The sequence below is a fragment of the Clarias gariepinus genome, chromosome 8, assembly GCF_024256425.1.
Source record: "Clarias gariepinus isolate MV-2021 ecotype Netherlands chromosome 8, CGAR_prim_01v2, whole genome shotgun sequence".
In the NCBI taxonomy this organism is placed as follows: Eukaryota; Metazoa; Chordata; class Actinopteri; order Siluriformes; family Clariidae; genus Clarias; species Clarias gariepinus.
Genome location: NC_071107.1, coordinates 17,897,943 through 17,917,917, shown reverse-complemented (window position 1 = coordinate 17,917,917; position 19,975 = coordinate 17,897,943). Strand labels below are relative to the sequence as shown.

Below are 19,975 nucleotides of genomic sequence, written 5' to 3'. Positions count from 1 at the left end.
ACCTGATTTTACTTATCTTTATCTATGCTGACTTGCCTTCAGGAGCGAGGACATTTACATCAAACACAGCATCCATCAGTTTTCAGAACATTGGAGGGCCTGCAGTTGTTCTCAGTCTGGTTGCAATGGCGACAGATGATAGTTCTCTGTATGCAGCTGTCAAAGTTCTGCTATCTGTATTAGACACAAATCCAGTGATGAAGCAAGAGATGAAACGCATCGGTGGCTATAAGGTACCACAGAAGTGAGAGGGGATTTACCTGAATTCAAACTGAAAAAACTAGAAGAGTTCAGAGATGAATTTCTTTTTATTTTTTAATTCTTCATTTTTAAAACATTAAGAATTGGAAAACATATCAATAACCTAACATCTACGTATCGTAGTATAAGACAACTAACTTCTAATTGTTTATGCTTGCCAACTGCTTCCAGTTAGTTACTGTCTTTTTATAAGCCTGCCATTTATACTGGAGTTTTTTCATTTATTGCCTGGTCTTACCATTATCTATTTCCTTAGCACTGGCTTTCTAATTTATTCATAAGTTTTAGGTACATCATGTAACCCATACATGACCATGTGCTGTATTAAATGTATAGAAATGTATAAAAACGCATAGAAAAAGTCTTTTGTTGAAAAAGATTCTTATGTTGAAGTTGCGAAAAACAAATACAAATATGAATTCCAGACTTTTAGTGTTTAGTTCATAATGGTCCATTTGTCCTTCTTCAGGTTTTTGCCTTCATCCTCAAAATGAAGGCTCACCTAATCAGCTGCAGGACCTTCCAGTTGATTTTGGCCATAGTGGGAACTGTGGAGCTCGGAACAGGGAGTGTGTATGTCCATGACCTCACTGCTTTTCAGGGCATTCTTTGTAACTTTGAGGTAGTTTGAGGTTTTTCTATTTTTAGTTTTCGAGCATTTATCAATGTAAGTCCATATTGAATGTCCTTACTCAGAGGAATATTAAATATCAACTTATTCATTTGTCTTACTTTAGGTCTGGCAAAAGGCTCCGGAAAATCTTGATCTATCAGTTTTATCCAATTTTGTTGATATACTTAAATCATCAAGGTATGCTACCCTTCAGTCCAGTGTGTTGACTTGTCCAGGGCCTTACGCAAATATGTAATCAGTTGCAGGGTACAGAGTACTGTTTCGCTTCCTCTTTCCACTCATACATGACTAATAAACAGGAAACATGGTAACACTGCCAGAGCTGCTTGCTTGACTTTTGGCTTGACTTGATTAAACCACCATCATAAGACTGATGTGTATATCTTTTCCAGTGGAGATCCAAGAAATGCAGAGGCCATCCACAGTCTCAACCTTATGACGAAGCTCCTTTTCTTGCTGGAGGATCCCATCGTGACTAACAGAAAAGTCACAGTCATTTGCACCATCATCACATGCCTGTTACAGAACCACTTTAACCCCAAAGACATCCACAGGCATGGAACAAAATATTTTTGAATGCTTGAAAATGTTTAGTTAATTTGTAAATGTACTTTTTGTAACAGTACTTTTAATCCCATTCCAAAGCATGATAAATCAGGTCCAATATTGTTGGACTCTTAAGAGTATATAAAAGTAGAACAAATCATGGCGTTCATTCAAAAGATGCTGAATTAATGTTTTGATTGAAAAATGTTATGTTCCAAACTAATGTTGTGTTTTTGCCTTCAGACTTGGACTTTTCTTAATTCATACTCTGTTGCCACCAAGTGTCAATGAGAAAACAGCATATCCTTGTGTAATTTTTAAAGACCAATCTCAAGGTAAATGCCATCAGAAGTAGCTCTGACATGGCATTATAATATTGCTTTTACAAAAATATGTTGCTTAGTAATAAAGTGAATATGTTTTTCTTTTTTTTTGTTTCGAAAATGATAATGATTTGTCTGAACTTCTGTTCAGCCTTGAGCCAAACACCTGGAAGAACCATCTGGATCAGGAACCGGCTGCTTGAGGTGCTGTCTTCACTTATCATCTCCGACACACCTCTTCCTAACAAGTAAGTGTGCAGCACTGAGGACTTGTTAACATCATCTTTATAAGTCAATCTTGTTTGTCTTATGTCCTTGTGTCTCTTGCAGTAAACAGGAAGAAGTGTTCTTTATGCTTGGGTCAGACTGGTTCCTGCAGTTCCTACAGGGACACATCCACTCCAGCACAGTGTTACTGGTGCTTAAGATGCTTGTCCACTTTCTGTCGCATCAGAACATTCGGGTCAAGTTCAAAGAAATGGTATCATCTGGAACACTAATGGAAAACATGCCCATGCTGCTAGGCATTATAGGTACATCATTTACACTGACTACAAATAAATGCATTAGAACACTAGATAGTAACAATCCGGTACTTTTCTCTTCTGATTTTGTCTGTTTTATCTCAGTGCTGAAAAGCCAGAAAACATAATCACCAAAACACAATGCATTTAGCTTTAACCTTCTATTATTCTGCTGATGTGTCATCTTTAGATAACTTACGGATGCGCTCCTGGTCATATGGGTGTTTAAGTGGCACTTTCCCAGGCTTTACTGTGCTGCCCAGACTGCTGCTTCATCATATCAGCCTTCCACAGATATATGGAGTTTTTGCTGCTTTGTTATTTGGAAAATCAGGCTTCCATGTGCCTGATGAGCAGGTAACTCTTGAACTGAAGTGGTTTCAATGCAATAAGGCCATAGACATATGTTCATTAATATGTTCTGTATGAAAAAATACACCATATTGCCAAATATTTGTGGATACATTTCCATAACATCCATATGTGCATTTTGAGCATCCTATTCCAGAGGCAATCTCCCACTGCTGTTAGAATAACTTCAAAATTTTTGTGGGAAGTCATCCGAATAAATTTTGGGATAAGGCTGTGGGGATTTGAGTTCATTCAGCCACAAAAGGAGTAGTGAAGTCAGGCACAGATACAGTATATGGATGGAAAGGATTTTGTCTGGTCGGGCATGGAAGTGTGAAGGACGAGGAGGCCTGTGGTACAATCAGTTTCTCACTGGTTTGTGCCCTAAGGTAAATGGGTTTTTATGACCGAATGATTTATAGGTCACTGTGGCAAAAAAACAATCATTTGAAACTGGTCAGCTACAGGGACTGGACTGAAAATGTGAGCCAAGAACATGCAAAAAGAGAAAGTCGGCTCTTTGGAAGCAAAATTTAAGAACCTGAGGGGTTGTTCAAGACTTTTGCACAGTACTGCATTTTTTCCCTTATGGTAAATATTAACATTTGTTTTAGTGAAAAAGTGTTAAAATTTCTTGTTTTATTTTCATTTAAATGTCTTGTGGCAGGCCACAGTTGTTATTATTTCCTTTTATTGTGAACACAGGGGGATCTTGACAGCATGCTCCAGAGTGTGATTGACAACTCTGCTAATGAACAGGGAGTCCAGCTGTGCACAGAGGCAGCATGTGTCCTTATTGAGCTGGTCAAAATGATCATTTGTAAGGTGTGGAAGCCTGACACTTGTTCATCAACTGAATGTACTTGTATTGCGAATGCATGCTGTATGTGCATAACTTTTACAGTACATACATACCTTTTCTTTCTGCAAAAAGCCCATAACAGGAAGTGAAGATAGCTGGGATGTCCAGTACCCAGGAAGTGTGATGCAGTTCCTTTGCTTGGTTCATAGCAATTTTCCACGAGATGCTTTGTGGGGCTCCACTGACTTTCTCAACTCTCTGGCCAGTGCAGTTTTCCCCACTGAAATCTCTGAGGCAAGACTAAACGACTCTGTAACTTCCTTGCTTGTTGCACACTGAATTAAGATGCAATGAAAAAAAGAATGCACTGGGGTACTGTAACTAAGTCAGTTCATAAATTAATATGCTGTTTGTACACTCAGAATGCTGCTGGTCCTCAGAGTAACGAGGATATTGTAGACACATCATCTCCTCGCATGTCTCACCCTGCGAGGAAGCAGGTGTGTGACTTCATCCGCATCTTGTTGATGGATAGCCTCATAAACATCCCAGCCAAAGACCAGCAGCACCCCTTCATCCAGCTGCTGGAGGTAAGCAGAGACAGCTATCAGAATCACACAATGTCTAGTTTATTATTAAAACTGTGAATTTAAATGCAAGATAAAAATTTGTAAAAAAAAAAAATTAATTCATGAAATTGTATATTTGAAGTTTTGCACACATGAGCAAATCATTTGTGTAATCATTTTCTAGCTTCTCGCTCAGTGTGTAACACTTTTGTCCATAAGGTGCCACTCTTTGCCAAGTTTTCAGATCTGCACCCGAGTGGAAGGCTCTGTATCTTACAAAGCCAGCTTATGTGATATTACGAATAAAATAATTGAGGATTGACTTAGCAAATGGTGTGATAACGTTGTAAATGTCAGTCTGCTGGTGTTTATCTTTTACTGCCGTTCTGGTGTATTTTCAGTTCTCTCCAGACAATGTGTGTCAGGAGCAGAAGCAAAGCTTTCAGAGTGAGCTGTTAGAGTTTCTGATGGACATTATTCATATAACAGGGCAAGAAGGCGGTCAATCAACACATTTAGCCAGAGATGGTAAAGTCTTCCTAATCAAACTTTTATTTACCTTGTTTCTGAGAAAATAATAAAATATTTACATTAATTTAAATTTCCACCCTTAACTTGGAATTCTAATTCAGACATTTTTTATTTACTTTAATAATACAATTACAAATATTGTTGCTAATTGTCTTGTTTTTGTTTTGTCTTTTTTGTAAATCCTTATTACACTTGTCCTTATGTAGAGACTATGCACTGCTCTTTATTGAATAAAACTCTTTATTTGGATTGTACTTTCAGATTCTTCTAAATCCAGCTCAGAGAGGAAGTTTACCGTACTGTCTGAGAATGTCGCTTTCTTCAGTAAGATGTTGGTGGTGAAACTCTATAATGGAATGTTTGTGGCAGATCCAGAAAATCTGCTGGTCTTTATCGTAGAGCAGATAGCCATGGTGCGTGTGTTATCCTGTGCTGACGTGGTTTTTGATTCTTTCAGACTGTTGCAATGTTTTAAGAAATCCTGTGTTTCTGGCAGGCATTGGAGAGAAGGCAGCCTCAGCGTGAGGACACGGTCTCTATCCTGTACAAGAGCCTGAATAGGGCCGTGCTGTACTTCCTGTCCCGGCCCAGGCAAACCCCAGCTGAGAAGGAGCTTATTCTGAGGACTCTCCATGTGCTGCAGCAGCATTGGGATATCATTATGGCCACCTACAATGCCAGTGTCCACTTCATCAGCTGCCTGCTGCACTGCTTTCTGCTAATCCGCTCAGGAAGGTCAAACAATTACCATGCTTGTCTTATTGGAGGCAGATAAAGAACAAGAAAGTTTTACCAAAGATTTTAAAATAATATAAAAAAATAAGTTATAAGTTAGGAATAAAAGTCAGCTGTTCTGGTACAGTATGTTTATACAATTTGCCTGAAGTGTGTGACTAAGTGTTTGTATGTGTGTGTGCCCTGCGGTGGATTGGCACCCTGTTCAGGTTGTACTGTACCCTGCCTCGTGCCCTAAGCCTCCTGGGATAGGCTCCAGGCCCCCTGCAACCCTGAATGCAGGATGAAGCGGTATGGAAGATGAGTGAGTGAGTGAGTGTGTGCGTATTTGTGCCCTGCAACGGATTTGCAGCCCGTACAGGATGTATCCTGCCTAGTGCCCTGAGTTGCGTAGGACAGGCTTCAGCCCTCTGTGGCCTTGTACAGGATATGTGGTATAGAGAATGAGTTAGTGAGTGAGTGTCCTGGTATGATTCAGTTATTCTATAAAAATTATTATATAAGTAAGGAATTAAAAACAAGATAAAGTGTCATTTTATAGGAAAATAATCAACAATTTAATGTAATTTTTTGGAAAACAAGAATAGATCTAGTGTTTTCTAATACAACACCAATTTACAAACAGTAACCTTTACTTTTTCTACTTTTTTTTTTACCTATTCATTTATTACATCATGTTGAACATTAAGCATGAACAAGTTAGTTCTGGCTATCGCTTGTGTTACAACATCCATTTGTCTATCACCCCTTTCTAAGTTGCAGCTTGTCACATGTACAGTAGTAAAATGTCCTCCATCTGAAAGAAAACTAAACTGTTACAAAGAGCTGATATGGGAAAACTGAAAAAGAAGCATTTTTCATTATATGAAAAAAACCCCAGTTTTTATTATGTTTATTTGCAAGTTTTTCCTGTAGAAATGATAATGAATGAGTGCATTAATACTGTATAAACCTGTAATTTGCCCTGCAGATGGAAGTACATGAAGAATCATGCTATTATATTCATTAAAACACCTATTGACCAATCAGAATTAAGAACTAAAGGGCAATAATGACGAAAAATAAAATGTAATGACTGCAATGGATAATTAAAGTCAATAGTATTATTCTGTTCTCACAGTTTTCCTGAGGGATTCGGATGTGAGATGCATAAAAAAACATCCAGGAAAATCTGGCGACATCTTTTTCCCCACAAAAACAACCAAATTATGGCACCGGTTGACATCCCTAATTCGGCAGAGGGTGAGTTGGGATTTTTTTTCCTTCCAGATCAACAGACTTATTTACACTGCGTGTTCAGGATAAAAATTGTGTGTAGTTTTAATTACTATTATTCCGTGCGCAGTGGAGTCAGAGCTGTTGAAGGTTGTGGAAAGCACATGGGATATAGTCATGCAGGAGAGAAGACACTCACTAGAGGAGGCCTATAAGATTGACCTTTCGGCCAAGCAGGCAGGAAAGGAGACCCTGGTCTCCATGAGTGATGTGAGCCCTCTATGGGAAGAGTTAGCCATGAAATCCTGGCAAGTTTTTATAGGTCAGTGTTTCTTCATAATTTGTTGCATAAAGCTTTAGGTAACAAGATTTTTAGATGTTTGATTTTTTTAAGAACAAATAAAGGATTGATGTATTTTGTGATCATGATAGCAATGTAATCTATAGAGCAATGGAGTTTCTTAATGGCTCTGATTAAGCAGTCACCTTTCAGATTCTCAGAAAAAGAAGCTGAATATTGGCCAGAGAAAGATAAGTATTCTAAGCAGTCGCTCACCCCAGAGGACACCTGGAAAAGACCCAGAGGCTAATGTGGAGGTATGTAGGATACACCAGTTTTGCTAATTTTATAATCTGATTAAACAGGTTCTAGACATTGTGTGGACCCATGTGGTACCTGGGTGAGCAGATTACATTTTATTAAGTGAGAGATTGTTCACGGGTGCTTAGCCCACTGACACCGTGCCCCAGCACCTTTGCCAAAGTCACCACACCCAGCAGTCTCAACCTAGCCTGTGGCACTGTCTCGATCCGTCTTTAAAATCAATTTGGATCATTACAGCTGAGTACACCTCAGTGGGCAATGTAATTGATATTTGTTAATTTTTTCCACGGGAACACTTGGTAGAACATTGCGTTATCTGGTGAAGGTTAAAGACGCTGTTATTGTTGTTTTTCCCCCTGAAACTCGGCCCACATCATTAGTCGCCACCGTTGAAGACGTCGCCATCTGGAAAAGGATGCACAGAGATATTACTCAGGCACAAGGCATGAAATTAGCGTTTCTCTGCAACTGCTGCCGTCTCCGTCTCCACCTCGAAAACAGGGGTGGTAATTATAGGCAGTCACAATCTGATGAAAACATTATTCATTTTGTGTTATACTTTATCATATCAACTCCTGACAGCCTATCAACTGCTTTGATGAATTGTTCCTCTCAAAAAAAGGACCTGAGAAGAATTTTGGGAATAAATCCTTTAATTTTTAGTCTATGTGTGATATAAAAAAGTTATATCAATTGTTGTACTTTTCTTTGGTAAGTGCCTTATATATATATATATATATATATATATATATATATATATAGTATCAATCAAACATATATAGTAGCAATCAAAAGTTTGTACACAAATTTTAATTTATTTTTTACATTTTAGAAGAATACTGGATTAAGGATAAACTATGAAATGTCACATTTGGCATTAGGTAATTAAGTAACAACAATGACAGTCAGTTTTTATTTAAAGACATGAAGGTCAGTATTCACAAGTGTATTTCTAAAACCCATTATGAAACTGGCTCTATAAAACATATTTTGGATGCTTTTAGCATTGTTTTACAATGTAGAAAAAAATAAGTGTGTGTGCATATATAGTATACTAATATATATATATATATTTATATATATATATATATATATTCTCATATATTATCATGACCTAAATTATCTAGCATCAAGTCTACGATTCTGAATAATTTCTTTTTAAATTATTAAAATTATTTTTTTATTCCAAAGACTATAAAAGTTTCAGCACGTTGTAAGACATCTCTCGGACATGCTCGGTAATATTGAAACAAAAGCTCCAACTTTTTTTTTCAATTAATGTCAGAAATTTCCTGGCAGCATAATTATATCTTCCTAACAGAAAGATAATTAACATGGTCTAATGATCAAGTTAAGTTTATTACACATTCAGCAATGTCACAGAATGAAGCTGACATTATGTTATGTTATCAAGGTGATGTTTTTCCCCCTGAAAAATAATTAAAATGTAAATTAGTATGATGATAATTGCACAGCGGTTGCTATTTAATGTGGCATGTTTAAGAGGCCAAGAAGTTTTGTGTTTTGTAAATGGGGTAATTAATGCTATATATTACTTTTGATTCTCTAAATAAAGGAATATGATTAGATGATTCATTGTTTATCCATGAGAATGAGGCTATAATTGCTTGTGTGAATTTTACTTTGTAGCACGTCATAATCCATCTGGCGCAACGGTGTGATTTTTCTTTTCTTGAAAATTTTGTTACTATAATAATCGAGTAGTTTCAAGGTTTAATGCTGGTGTATTTCACTTGTATTTCAATATCTTGAAGCTGGTTTGCTTTTGCTGCACCTTCTCGCCAGAAGTCTACTAAAATATTTTTATTGAATTAAAGTGTTGAGATTTATTATAAGATTGTCCACACGTGTTTGTCTTTAAAGAAGCTTCCATTATCAGAGTTGTTGCTTGCACTGCGCTGGCTTTGCCTAAAGGATGCATTGTTGTATCATGTTAAGCGGAAAAGCATGCAGGGTTCAGCACAGGTCTCTGAGGGGGCGTTAACTTGCTTCCTGAGTCAGGCTTTACAAAAAGGTCTCGTAGTTTCTTGCCGAGGAGACCACTGTGATGATTAACTTGATGACTCTTTAAGTAAATATTAGCCTGAATGCATTAATGATATTGTACACAGACCTCCTAAAGGGCTGATGCCAATCAGTGTAATATATCAGCTGGGCACATGGTGTGGCGCAGGGCCAGCGGCCACTTCACACTGTGCTGATATTATACTTTAACTTAATTACTACACACTGAGAACACAGGATTGCATTTGGAGCTGGGGTTATTGTAGTTTTCAGTAGCCACTAGCTTGTTTACATGATGAATGCAGTTTATGAAATGTAATTGTTAACTGCATACATACAAAATAGCTTCCAGAATGTGTAAATTACAAAAAAAAAAGTTTTTTTTTTTTGGTTTTCTCCAAGACATTTTTGGCAGACCTAGAAGTTCATAGAAAGATCGGTGAAGAGATGTTCGAGACCTTGTTGAAGAATCACATGCAGGTTTGACAGAATTTTTCTTAAAATTTCTATTTAGATTATATGGCTTAGGACTCACAGCATGAGCATATGCTGTCATTTAGAGAAGATTTGGAAAATAAAGATTTAAATCACCCTGCTGCCCTGTTGGATTCCTTGATGACTGGGTTGTTTTGTCCTGCACAGGCACTGCGCTGTGAGAATGAGCTAATGGCTGTTCAGTGGCTAAGGATAGAAGAGGACTTGCTTCGTGAGAGGGGGCTGTTTGGCCCTGGTCCAGGAGTTTTCACCAACCAGGGATGGGTGCAGGACGCAGCTGAGGGGCCCAACCGCACCAGACTCCGCATTCGCAGGAAGGCAGCGAGGCGCTCGAAAAAGGTCAGGGGTCATTCATGACTGCAGGAAGGGTTGAAAGGTTATCACAGTGTATTTTGCTCAATTTGGTCCCTTTGTGCGTTCATTTACAACATCACCTTCCTTTTACAGCTTCCATCCCTGATGCCAGGATTGTATATGAAACACAGCCTTGTAGATGAGAGCAAAGGTGTGGCAGAACTTGGCATTGCAGATGCAGGTATCAGGATAGTTTTAACTGCCGTGATTGGTTCTTTATTTGACCCAGTTTATCTTATTGCAATGCAGTTTTAAAACTAGCTGTACAATTTTCATTTATTTGTCTGCATATTAATTATAAGAAATAGATAAACAAAAATGAATGGAAAAAGACAGTTTGCACATCTCTCTCCAAATGACAGGTTTTTGTGTGGTTGCAGAGATGCAAAGCCTTGGTTTTAGAATTTTAAATTAGCGAAATGTTTATTTTACAATTACAATTTATTTTAAAAAAATGTTCAAAATTAAAAGATGAGTCTAGCAACAAACTAACAGAAACGTTATTAAGTGGAGTTTGGACAAGCGAGTAACTTTCAGTATTATCATCTTAATATAAATATCTTTAAAAAACATACAGTAATAGTTTATTTTTTAAAAACATAAATTGAAGAATCTCTCTCTCTCTCTCTCTCTCTCTCTCTCTCTTTCTCTCTCGATATGTCAGAGCTTAGGATTCTTTGTGAGTCAGGCAGAGAGGCTGAGCAGGAGCCCGGCCTGGACTGTGAGCATCTAACCTTCTTCCCAACACTAACTGAGGTCTCGAGTCCTACTGAAGATATTTCCGATGAGTGTGTGGAGTCTCAGCTCATAATACAGCAGCTGGCTCCCAATGAAGAGGTAAAGGCCGCCAACAAACTCTGCACCTGACCTCTTTTTAACTTCCAGTCCCCATTGTAAAGGAGCTCCACTTTATTTAGTACACTTGTGTAAGGATCATTACGCCTACACACATGGAGCTGTGCTTTCCCTCTGACAGGGTATCATGAAGAGTGAGCTCCTGACAGAAGTATTAATAAGGAGCTGTAGGGGGTGATGTTAGACCTCACGTTTTTATTTGAGGGCGTTGAATCATGCTGTGCCGTTTGTCAGATGAATAGTTTGCTCCATGCTTATTAATCTTCACACACTGCTAACAACCCAAAATCACAGTTATTGACAAATGTTCATTAACTAGTGTGTGCAAGGAACGAAACTGACACAAATATAAATATGATGTCAAGAGATGCTTGAATCTCTTTATTTGTGGCCCCTAGATGAACTGGGCATATGTATGTGAATATGGTTTCAAGCTAGGTATTTAATATGTGTGTATACACTAAAAACATTAAAAACGTTAACATTAAAACCACCTACTGTAGGTTTTAGGTTGCACTTGTGTCACCAGGGCAGCTGTGACCCCTTGAGGCCTTCTCAGGGTGTGCTGTGGTGTCTGGGATGTTTAAAGCTGATCCTTTGTGTGCTGTAAGCTGCAGGGTGTACCTCCATGCGTTAGACTTAATGTTATGGTGTTAATGCTTTAGTTAATGTTATATCATTGCATTCCTTTTTGGTCACATGTCAGGATTATACCTGCTTTAAGTTTCTGAGATGAACCACTAGGTGTATCATGTATGGAAACTAGACTTTAATCAATTAGTGTTTTGCTATTCTGTGTATGTCATTGATTAATTTTGGTAATAAACAGTGGGGCCCTCTGCTTGGTGCTGAGGGGGTGCTGGCATGGAGAGGATAACTTCTGATTTGATTTGTATTAATTGAGGAGCGGCTGCTGCAGCAGAGCCCCATATGTTTTGGAGACCTACGTCCCAGGGGCCCGGAGCTGTGGAGCTGGCGCTGAGGCCAGGTGCAAACGCATGGTGTGAAATGAAGGGCGACAATAAAATTAGCCGTGCATAATCACAGGACAATGCCTGCAGTGCTCCGGCCCCTTTTCCCAAACACACAAGTCATCCATGGTTTTAGTTCTCTCGCTTTGTTTCGCCACCATGTTGTTGTAGATAATGAAGTGGTAACAGCGATCAATCAGGGTGAGGGCTGTGCCTCTTTGACATCCTCGCCCTAGAGCAAGGGTTTAGAGGCAAGTGCTGCAGACTTTATCCTCATCAATTAAACAACTAGCTTAAAAGAGATGTTCACATTTACATTACTCATTCATTCAGCGCACTCATGCCTTCCCCAGATCCAAAACCAGTCTATAAACTAATTCTCGCCCAACCCATTAGTTTAACAGCTTGCTTAAAAGAGGTACTCACATGTTCTGTATGTACATCCCTCTTAGATTCTTATTTATATATGGATATTCAATCCTTAAATTAAATACTGTATATACTGTAGATATGGAACTTATTTTACTTTTATTTATTTATTTATTTTAATTTTTTTACTTTTATAATTATATGTCCAGATCAAAGAGAAGCACTGCATTACTGTTGTCAGCGGCCATATGCTAGTGGAGGGAGTATTATTGTTTGGGAAGGCTAATCTCTATGTGTGTGAGGGCTTCACACTCACCTCCAATGGGGATGTACGCTGTGGAAACCACCAACCCACCAGGTACAGCTTCTTCTACTTCTACTCAGCTTACTGACTTTCAGATCTGTTCTGATTTATTTTTATTTTCCAAAACGAGTTTCAATAAATAATTAAACAAATAAATAAACAACAACAACAACAACAATTATTATTATTATTATTATTATTATTATTATCATCATCATCATCATCATCACTACCCGTCAACGCCCCTCAACTCCCCCCTAAACCCAAAATTATCTAAATATTGCAGCATTTGAGTGGAAGTCAGCATTTATTAGCTGGCATTACTGTTTACATTTATTAGACATTTTTATTAGATTCATTAAATTTACTAGGATGCTTAAAACTTTTCACCTCCTTCCATTGTCATGCTTTAATTTATTTATTCAAATATGCCTGGATAAACTGCTTAATGACATAAACAGTCGATCCAGTTTTACTTTATAAGGTTTTAAAAGAAGTTTGAACAGGTGTATTAAGCCTTATGTATTGAGGGTTGCGTCAAATCGGAATAGTGATGTGAAAACATTTGCACTCCAGTGTAGCTTCACTCAGTGATTAAAAGTTGTAATAATAATGTGTGTCCAATAATCATGTGGTGCTATTTGATACTGTTGTTTTAGTTCATTTTAGTTCGAAATATTAATTAGCTTCTTATTGAAAGTTTTTCTAGTCTGTGCTTTCGTAGATCATTTTTTGATGGTTTTTTTTTCGGTTTCCAGTGTGAGAGACTCGTTTATCATTGGCATGCTGAAGAAGGAACGGAGCTCAGTAAACCCAGTCTGCAGACGCTGGTCATACGAGGACATAAAAGAGGCTCATTTTATGCGCTTTCTTCTTGAGGTTGAATTTAATGCTACTGATTTTAAAGTGTTTTTTTTCTTTTATCATGCTCTTTGACTGTCTTTGTTAAGAAGAATTAGTGCACAAATTACTTTTTTTTGAGGCACACCTAAATTATTACGATTTTTTTGCAATATTTTAATTTTATTCATTTAACTCTTAGGAAAATGCTATTGAAATCTTCATGAAGAATGGTGCATCAGTGTTTCTGGTATTCGTGAACAAAGACCATTTCATTGTTTTTAAAAGGTAAGTAAATGTAAACGTGCCTTCCAGTCGATGAGTGTTTGTGAGGTTAGACAGGGCAAAGCCAGATTGATCTCTCTTGTGTTCTTTCTCTAGGTTATGCTCTATAGTGCCTTCATTAAAGGGAAGAGGAGTGACAGAGTCCATGCAAAATGTTAGGTAAAGGTTCCTATGCTTCTATACCACCATATCTCCCAACACTAACTTCTCTAAAAAAAAAAAAAAACAGATTAAGAGGAGACAGCTCGTGTCTAAAGGCTTCTGGGAAAGACATTGAATACACTTTGTTAATGAGTGACAGAAATGCTCTCAATCCTCAATCCCCCAACCAATCTGATGAAACACACCAGTAACTGCCGCCTGCAGAATTAAAACTTCCTCTAATTAAAAAACTGCTTCTGTTACTTTATGTGACTGTGAACTAATTCCAGTAATATGATAATATATGATCTGCACCATCTTCTTTTTTTATTTAATGAAAATATATTTAAGATGGATTATTGTATTCAGTCTGATATTGAACTTAGTAATGTCAAAACAGTGGATTTACTGTATTCAGAATCAGCTTTATTGGCAAAGTATGTGCTACATACAAATTATTTGTCTTGGGTTCACGGCACTAAGTGTGCATTGACATGTGAAGTAACAATAATAATAATAATAATAATAATAATAATAATAATAATAATGTTTTATTAACCATATTTATTTACTAGATTGATTAATTTCAGACAATTTATTTTTATTTATTCACAAACCGCCAAAATAGTATACAACATGTCCAATATTATGTTATGCAGTTACTTCAGTTTCTTTAGTAAGGACAACATAAGGACGTTCTAGTGCCCCTGATTACTCCGTGCCACAGAGTTCGGTGTGATCAGCCCTGAAAATTTACCTTTCCTTTGAGACTGACCTAAAAGCTGTTTCCTTTCCTGTCTCTGCCTTTCCTCCCTACATTTCTCCAGACAAAGCTTACACAAATCTTCCTCCCTCACCAAATACAGGCCCTCGGTTGCTTTTGTGTCTTTGCCGTTTCTCTGAGCGTAGGCTATGGGGTTGCGTTTGGTGTTGATTTTTTTAAGGTTGGGCAACATGTGGAGGCATTCAGGGAGCACCGTGAGCATGTTGTCGAACAAGCCCAGTTCTCTCAGATTGGTCAGAGCAGCCATGCTGGGAGGAAGAGCAGTGAGTCGGTTCATACCCAGGTTGAGCGTCTGCAGGCTCCTCAGATTGCCAATGTCAGCGGGTAAACCGGCCGAGTCCAGACTGTTGTTGCACAGGTTGAGGTGGCACAAAGATTCCAGCTGTCCGATGCTTTTCGGCAGCTGCTCAATGTAGTTGCTGTGCAGGTCGAGCCAGAGCACTCCAATGAGTTGGCCAATGAAATCTGGGATCTTCTTTAGCTGATTGCGGCTCAGGTCCAGCTCCTCCAGGTCAGTCAGTTTTAGGAGACATTTTGGAAAGGTGTCAATACCCATGTTGCTGAGATCAAGACGTTGTTTTCCCTCTGGCGTCACTCTGATTGCTTTCTTGGCCATTTTCAGGGTAATCTTTTTGCCCTTTGTTCCACCCTTTTTCCCTTTAGCCATGGTGCTCTGTGAACACAGATTAATGATTATGTTTTTGTTTTGTTTTTTCACATTGGGATCAACCTGATTAAGTCATAACCTGATCTGTGTAATTGTTATCTCAGGATCTAATATCTTTAACTAAACATGCACACCGTAATGACAACACATCCCGGATATTTACATAGGGGTGGTGGTATCGTGTAGGCCCCAAGGCACTTTTGGGGGAATGAAGGGTCTTTTGGGGAATAAGCAGAATGTAATGTTTATACTCCAGCTCACTCACCCATCTTACCCTTGAGGGATCTCTAAAAATCATACTGCACTGTAATTGAGGCTAATCCAAGATAGCAACGAGGACAAAAGCAATGAATGCAAAATCTGAGAGGGGGACTGTTGCTGGTGAGGGGGGGAGCTGCTTGTGTTACACCTGATTGATCCAGGATGGCTTTTTACAGGCTGAGCGGTTGTGTGAATAGAGTCAAATCAGTGCTTTGATAAATGACACTCTGGGAATGGATTTAAAAACCTGTGCACCTCACACCTCCCTATTAAAGAAGAAGAGTGGCTGCATTGTAAGCCCTTCGGGCCCTTTTATGACTCATTAATCATATTCAAGTGCATATGGATACAAGGCTAATATAGTTTAGCTTGTTTTTATTCTATTTTCTGTGTGAGTCCTATGCATCCAAACATGTGCAATTATAGAGAGCTGACCAGTAGTATGATTTATCATTATGTGTTAGACTTTGGCAATTCAACCAAGCTGAATTTCATTTATAGGTTCACACACTTCCTTGATATATTGAATGTAATAGGAACCTTAACATCATTTTAAAGTAGATCAATTATGGGAATCTAGCTAGGGGGTGAGGAATGTACTGGAATTTACCATAGGTTCAGCACATCCTTTGTGATGGCTGGCACTGATTATATTGTTATAATGTTTAACTTGAATACTGACAGTACACAAAAAAAACGTCAGTGAAAGAGTATACAAAGTAAAGCCATTTTCTCTCCGTTTCCTAGATAAGATGAATAAAAGCATGATTAGACTTCTTCTGATTGTGTTCTCAGATAAATTAATAACAATATATATATATATATATATATATATATATATATTTTTTTTTTTTTTTTTTTGCATTAAATATACATTTTACTTCATTCATCAGTTCAACAACTAGTATTACAAGGGAATATTTCATTACTTACCAATTTCCTATAGCAGTTCTGGTCACTGCTCTTAATCCGTGTTTGTATTACAGTCAATCAGCCATTCTGGTTTAGCATTAGTTCACCTCATCCCAAAGGAAGAGTGCTTAGTTGTTTCTTTCACTCGTGAGTTTTAAATGAGCTTCACATATCTAGCTAAAAGCGAGTAGCGACTCTTCAGACAAGCTTTAGATAAAAACGAAACTGCCTCCTCACTCAACCGTGGCAGTAGGGCAAAAACAGCTTTGTTCTGTTTAACTTCGCTGCTAAGCAACACATGCCCGAGGTACGGAGTATTTATTGTCCCTTTGCTGGCTACAGTCGCCAGAGAGAAAGGAGAAGAAATGCTGCATTAGCATTTGAATGTCTCAGTGGATACAGTACACTTACATTCAGTGATGCTTTTGAACCAGTCAGTAAAGTTTTTTTTATTTTATTTTTTTATTTATTTTTTTACACATTTTTACTTTGTATGATTTTAGATCATCCAAATTCATGTAAAGTGGTGGTAGGAGGTAGAAAGCCATGGTTTACACTCAGGATTGGCAGTAGAGATTATATACCTTATTTAGTCTGGAAACATCTCAGGTTTCCCCAAGAGGAGCTGGAAAACATTGCGAGGTTGAGCTAGGACGTTTGAACTGTAATAGTGACCTGGCTGCCACACCAACCTAATGCTGGATAAGTGACTGATTGTTGATGCATGGATGGATTCATTTAGCTCACATAACACTAGTACAGGATTTACTTTTGTATATAGTGTACAGAGTGTAAACCCGGATATATTTGCATAAACTGATCATTGTACTGTAGGTACATGTGGAGATACATGCAGTATTAAAAGTATCTTAAATATAATGTTTGTCTTCTGTCTGGTGAAATGATCAGTTCTACATTCATACAGGCGAATTTTTTCAGAAGCTCTAACCAGTTGATTGTTATGACACAAGTCCCATAGATGGCACCATTTGCTACTGTACTTCTGGGAAGGAAGGGTTTCTGTAAAATATCATAAAGCTTACCTTTTTCCCAGGCCGCTCTTGTTGCTCTATAACATAGAACCCCTGTGCCTTTCTGTGTCTCTGTGTTCTGGGCCTGTTGCTATGCAACCTCAAAAAGAATGTTCTTATCATGGCAGAACTCTTATTCTTCAGTACCTTTCAGTGGTTCATTTTTGAAGCAAAAAATCGAAATGCAGGTGTGTAAGATGGTCCTTGTGTTTTGTTTTGGTACAGAAAGACAGCAGCGTTCGAGAAGGCGGTTATTGCTAAATGGCAGGTAATGTTTGTGTAGTTTGTCTTAAACCTGCAGCACAACAATACTGAGAATTATGTGTTGTCCTGTTCCATGCAGTGCGCTGACTGTAGTTAACCTTGATTCTTAACAGAAAGGAGAAATGAGTAACTTTGAATACCTCATGCATTTGAACACACTCGCTGGACGGACATACAATGATCTGATGCAGTATCCTGTGTTCCCATGGATCCTTGCTGATTATGAGTCAGAGGTACCATTTAAAAAAAAAATACATTTGATTAATTATTTAATCATTAATTAATTGATTAATTCATTCATGCATTCATTCATTCGTTGCTATACTGTATGTTTATGTAAACACATTTTTCCCACCTGTAGCATCATTGTGCCTTATAATTTGCTTAATTTGATCCTTTCTTATGCACCACCGCTTGTTAGACATTGGATTTGTCATCCCCGACATCATTCAGGGATTTGTCTAAACCAATGGGTGCTCAGAATGAGAAAAGGAGAGAGAAATTTATCCAGCGATATAATGAAGTAGACAGTAATGAGGGTAAGATTTCATTTATATCACTGTTCACCAACTAAATGAGTTTCAAGTATTCTGCACACTTGCTCGGAAACATCTTTGTAATTTTACTTTGTAATTTAATTTCATTATGAGCAGATGAGCTGATTATAACAGTAATTAGAATTCATGCTGGAAGTAATTCTTATGGTTGTTGCAGGTGAGCTGTCTGCACAGTGTCATTACTGCACACACTATTCCTCTGCCATCATAGTGGCATCTTACCTTGTGAGAATGGAACCTTTCTCTCAGACCTTCCTCTCCCTGCAGGTACATTATAGCACTGTACGCTCGCATCACTTGCATGCTGAATTCCATGGAGGAAAAAAACCCATGTATTTCATCTCACTCTTTCTTGCCACCTTAGGAGCTTTACATGGCCTTTAACATTTAGTTGTTGTAGTATTGAGCAAACTATTTTCTTCCTAAATGAAGTAAAAGTCTAGAGCTTCACTGTGTGCGTACTTTATTATGAAATGCAATTTCACAAATAAGCTTCCTAAATGAATGGTGTTCCATTATTTTTTTTGCCTTGTTGGGATTTGTAAGAACGGTATTGTTTCGCAAAAGTGAATTAAAGTGAGAATTTTAATATATATGCAAATAAATTTGCTCATATCATAGGCAAACAAAACTGCATTTTGTTATTTAAAAAATATCTTATTTATAGGGCAGAAATCAATTGATTAAAATAAAATGTCATGCATATTTAATATTCGGTATAACACAATACGAATATTAGGGTGACGCTTCACAATGATATTTTCCGCACATGAACAGCTTTCTTCTGTACAGTAATAATCATAACAAGATTTGGGACACTAACTGCATTTACTATGTACTGTATTTATTGCTTTCATTCAATGAGGATAATCTTTTTACTGCAAATTACATACATTTCCACGAGGAATTAAAACTCACGGAAAAGCCTCAGTCAATTCTGATGAATATGTCATGTTTGTTTCTGGGCTGTATCTTTCTAGACACCCGCTGTTATGAAGAAGCCCACAAAACTACTGTAGCTTTCAGATACTGCACTATTTTGTTTCCACCATGGTGGGCTCGATCTTTAGTTGTTTCTGGCTTGGCCGAGATGTAAATGGCTGTTTTTTGATGGTGCTGTTCATGTGGGAACGTGCAGGGCGGCTCATTTGATGTTCCTGAGAGAATGTTCCACAGCATAAGGAAGGAGTGGGAGTCAGCCTCTAAAGACAACATGAGCGATGTGAGAGAGCTCATTCCAGAATTCTTCTACCTGCCAGACTTCCTTATCAACTCCAACAACTTTGAGTTTGGTGAGACTTTGGTTTTGTCTTATTACCATAGCTCACACATAAAAAGCATAAGGTGCTGGTGTGAAGCACAGCAGAAATCCATCATAACGTTGATCTAAATTTTTTTTTCTTTGAGGTATCAATCCAGTTCTATTCTCAGTTAAAAATGCAGAACATCCCATTTACCATATTACTAAGCATATTGTATGTTAGCACTCTGATGAACAAACAATATGACATTATGACATATTGGCATGCAGCATTTACAGATAAATAATCAAACCTACGCAGATTGCATCAAGTGTAACTATTTGCAAAAAGTAGTAAAAGGTGGCGTTAGAAAATGGTAAATGCGTGAAAGGTACAGGTTCGTAAACATACAGATAAACTGCTGCATATACACTGAGAGTCAACACATTGGTTCTGAGAGTAGTGAGACCTACATATACAGTACCTGTCATTATATGTTAAAGATACAATTTAAATGCCATACT

General features: G+C 37.8%; 2 protein-coding genes across 3 annotated transcripts in view; one reads left to right on the top strand and one right to left on the bottom strand.

Annotated features, from left to right (window-relative positions):
- Positions 1-19,975, top strand: part of wdfy4 (WDFY family member 4) — a 50,590-nt gene that overhangs the window by 21,301 nt on the left and 9,314 nt on the right. For both annotated transcript variants that reach the window (XM_053501530.1, XM_053501529.1), the window contains exons 23-52: positions 43-233; positions 731-883; positions 999-1,072; positions 1,288-1,449; positions 1,685-1,776; positions 1,916-2,012; positions 2,095-2,297; positions 2,479-2,645; positions 3,345-3,464; positions 3,574-3,735; positions 3,864-4,031; positions 4,412-4,538; positions 4,803-4,954; positions 5,038-5,276; positions 6,397-6,518; positions 6,622-6,813; positions 6,985-7,088; positions 9,523-9,600; positions 9,763-9,954; positions 10,063-10,150; positions 10,634-10,806; positions 12,374-12,522; positions 13,227-13,347; positions 13,511-13,596; positions 13,690-13,752; positions 17,615-17,657; positions 17,767-17,886; positions 18,075-18,192; positions 18,368-18,477; positions 19,349-19,502. In XM_053501530.1, coding sequence (XP_053357505.1) covers positions 43-233; positions 731-883; positions 999-1,072; positions 1,288-1,449; positions 1,685-1,776; positions 1,916-2,012; positions 2,095-2,297; positions 2,479-2,645; positions 3,345-3,464; positions 3,574-3,735; positions 3,864-4,031; positions 4,412-4,538; positions 4,803-4,954; positions 5,038-5,276; positions 6,397-6,518; positions 6,622-6,813; positions 6,985-7,088; positions 9,523-9,600; positions 9,763-9,954; positions 10,063-10,150; positions 10,634-10,806; positions 12,374-12,522; positions 13,227-13,347; positions 13,511-13,596; positions 13,690-13,752; positions 17,615-17,657; positions 17,767-17,886; positions 18,075-18,192; positions 18,368-18,477; positions 19,349-19,502 — 4,020 coding nt within the window. The remainder of the gene's footprint in view (positions 1-42; positions 234-730; positions 884-998; positions 1,073-1,287; positions 1,450-1,684; positions 1,777-1,915; positions 2,013-2,094; positions 2,298-2,478; positions 2,646-3,344; positions 3,465-3,573; positions 3,736-3,863; positions 4,032-4,411; positions 4,539-4,802; positions 4,955-5,037; positions 5,277-6,396; positions 6,519-6,621; positions 6,814-6,984; positions 7,089-9,522; positions 9,601-9,762; positions 9,955-10,062; positions 10,151-10,633; positions 10,807-12,373; positions 12,523-13,226; positions 13,348-13,510; positions 13,597-13,689; positions 13,753-17,614; positions 17,658-17,766; positions 17,887-18,074; positions 18,193-18,367; positions 18,478-19,348; positions 19,503-19,975) is intronic.
- lrrc18a (leucine rich repeat containing 18a) lies at positions 14,276-16,587 on the bottom strand. The gene is made up of 2 exons (XM_053501531.1): positions 16,380-16,587; positions 14,276-15,191 (listed from the first exon to the last, which is right to left on the bottom strand). Exon 2 carries the CDS (start codon positions 15,183-15,185, stop codon positions 14,433-14,435), a length of 753 nt encoding a protein of 250 aa, XP_053357506.1. The 5' UTR covers positions 15,186-15,191; positions 16,380-16,587; the 3' UTR covers positions 14,276-14,432.

Excerpts from the sequence above, each read along its gene's own strand:
- lrrc18a (XM_053501531.1), bottom strand. The coding sequence starts at position 15,185 with ATGGCTAAAGGGAAAAAGGGTGGAACAAAGGGCAAAAAGATTACCCTG.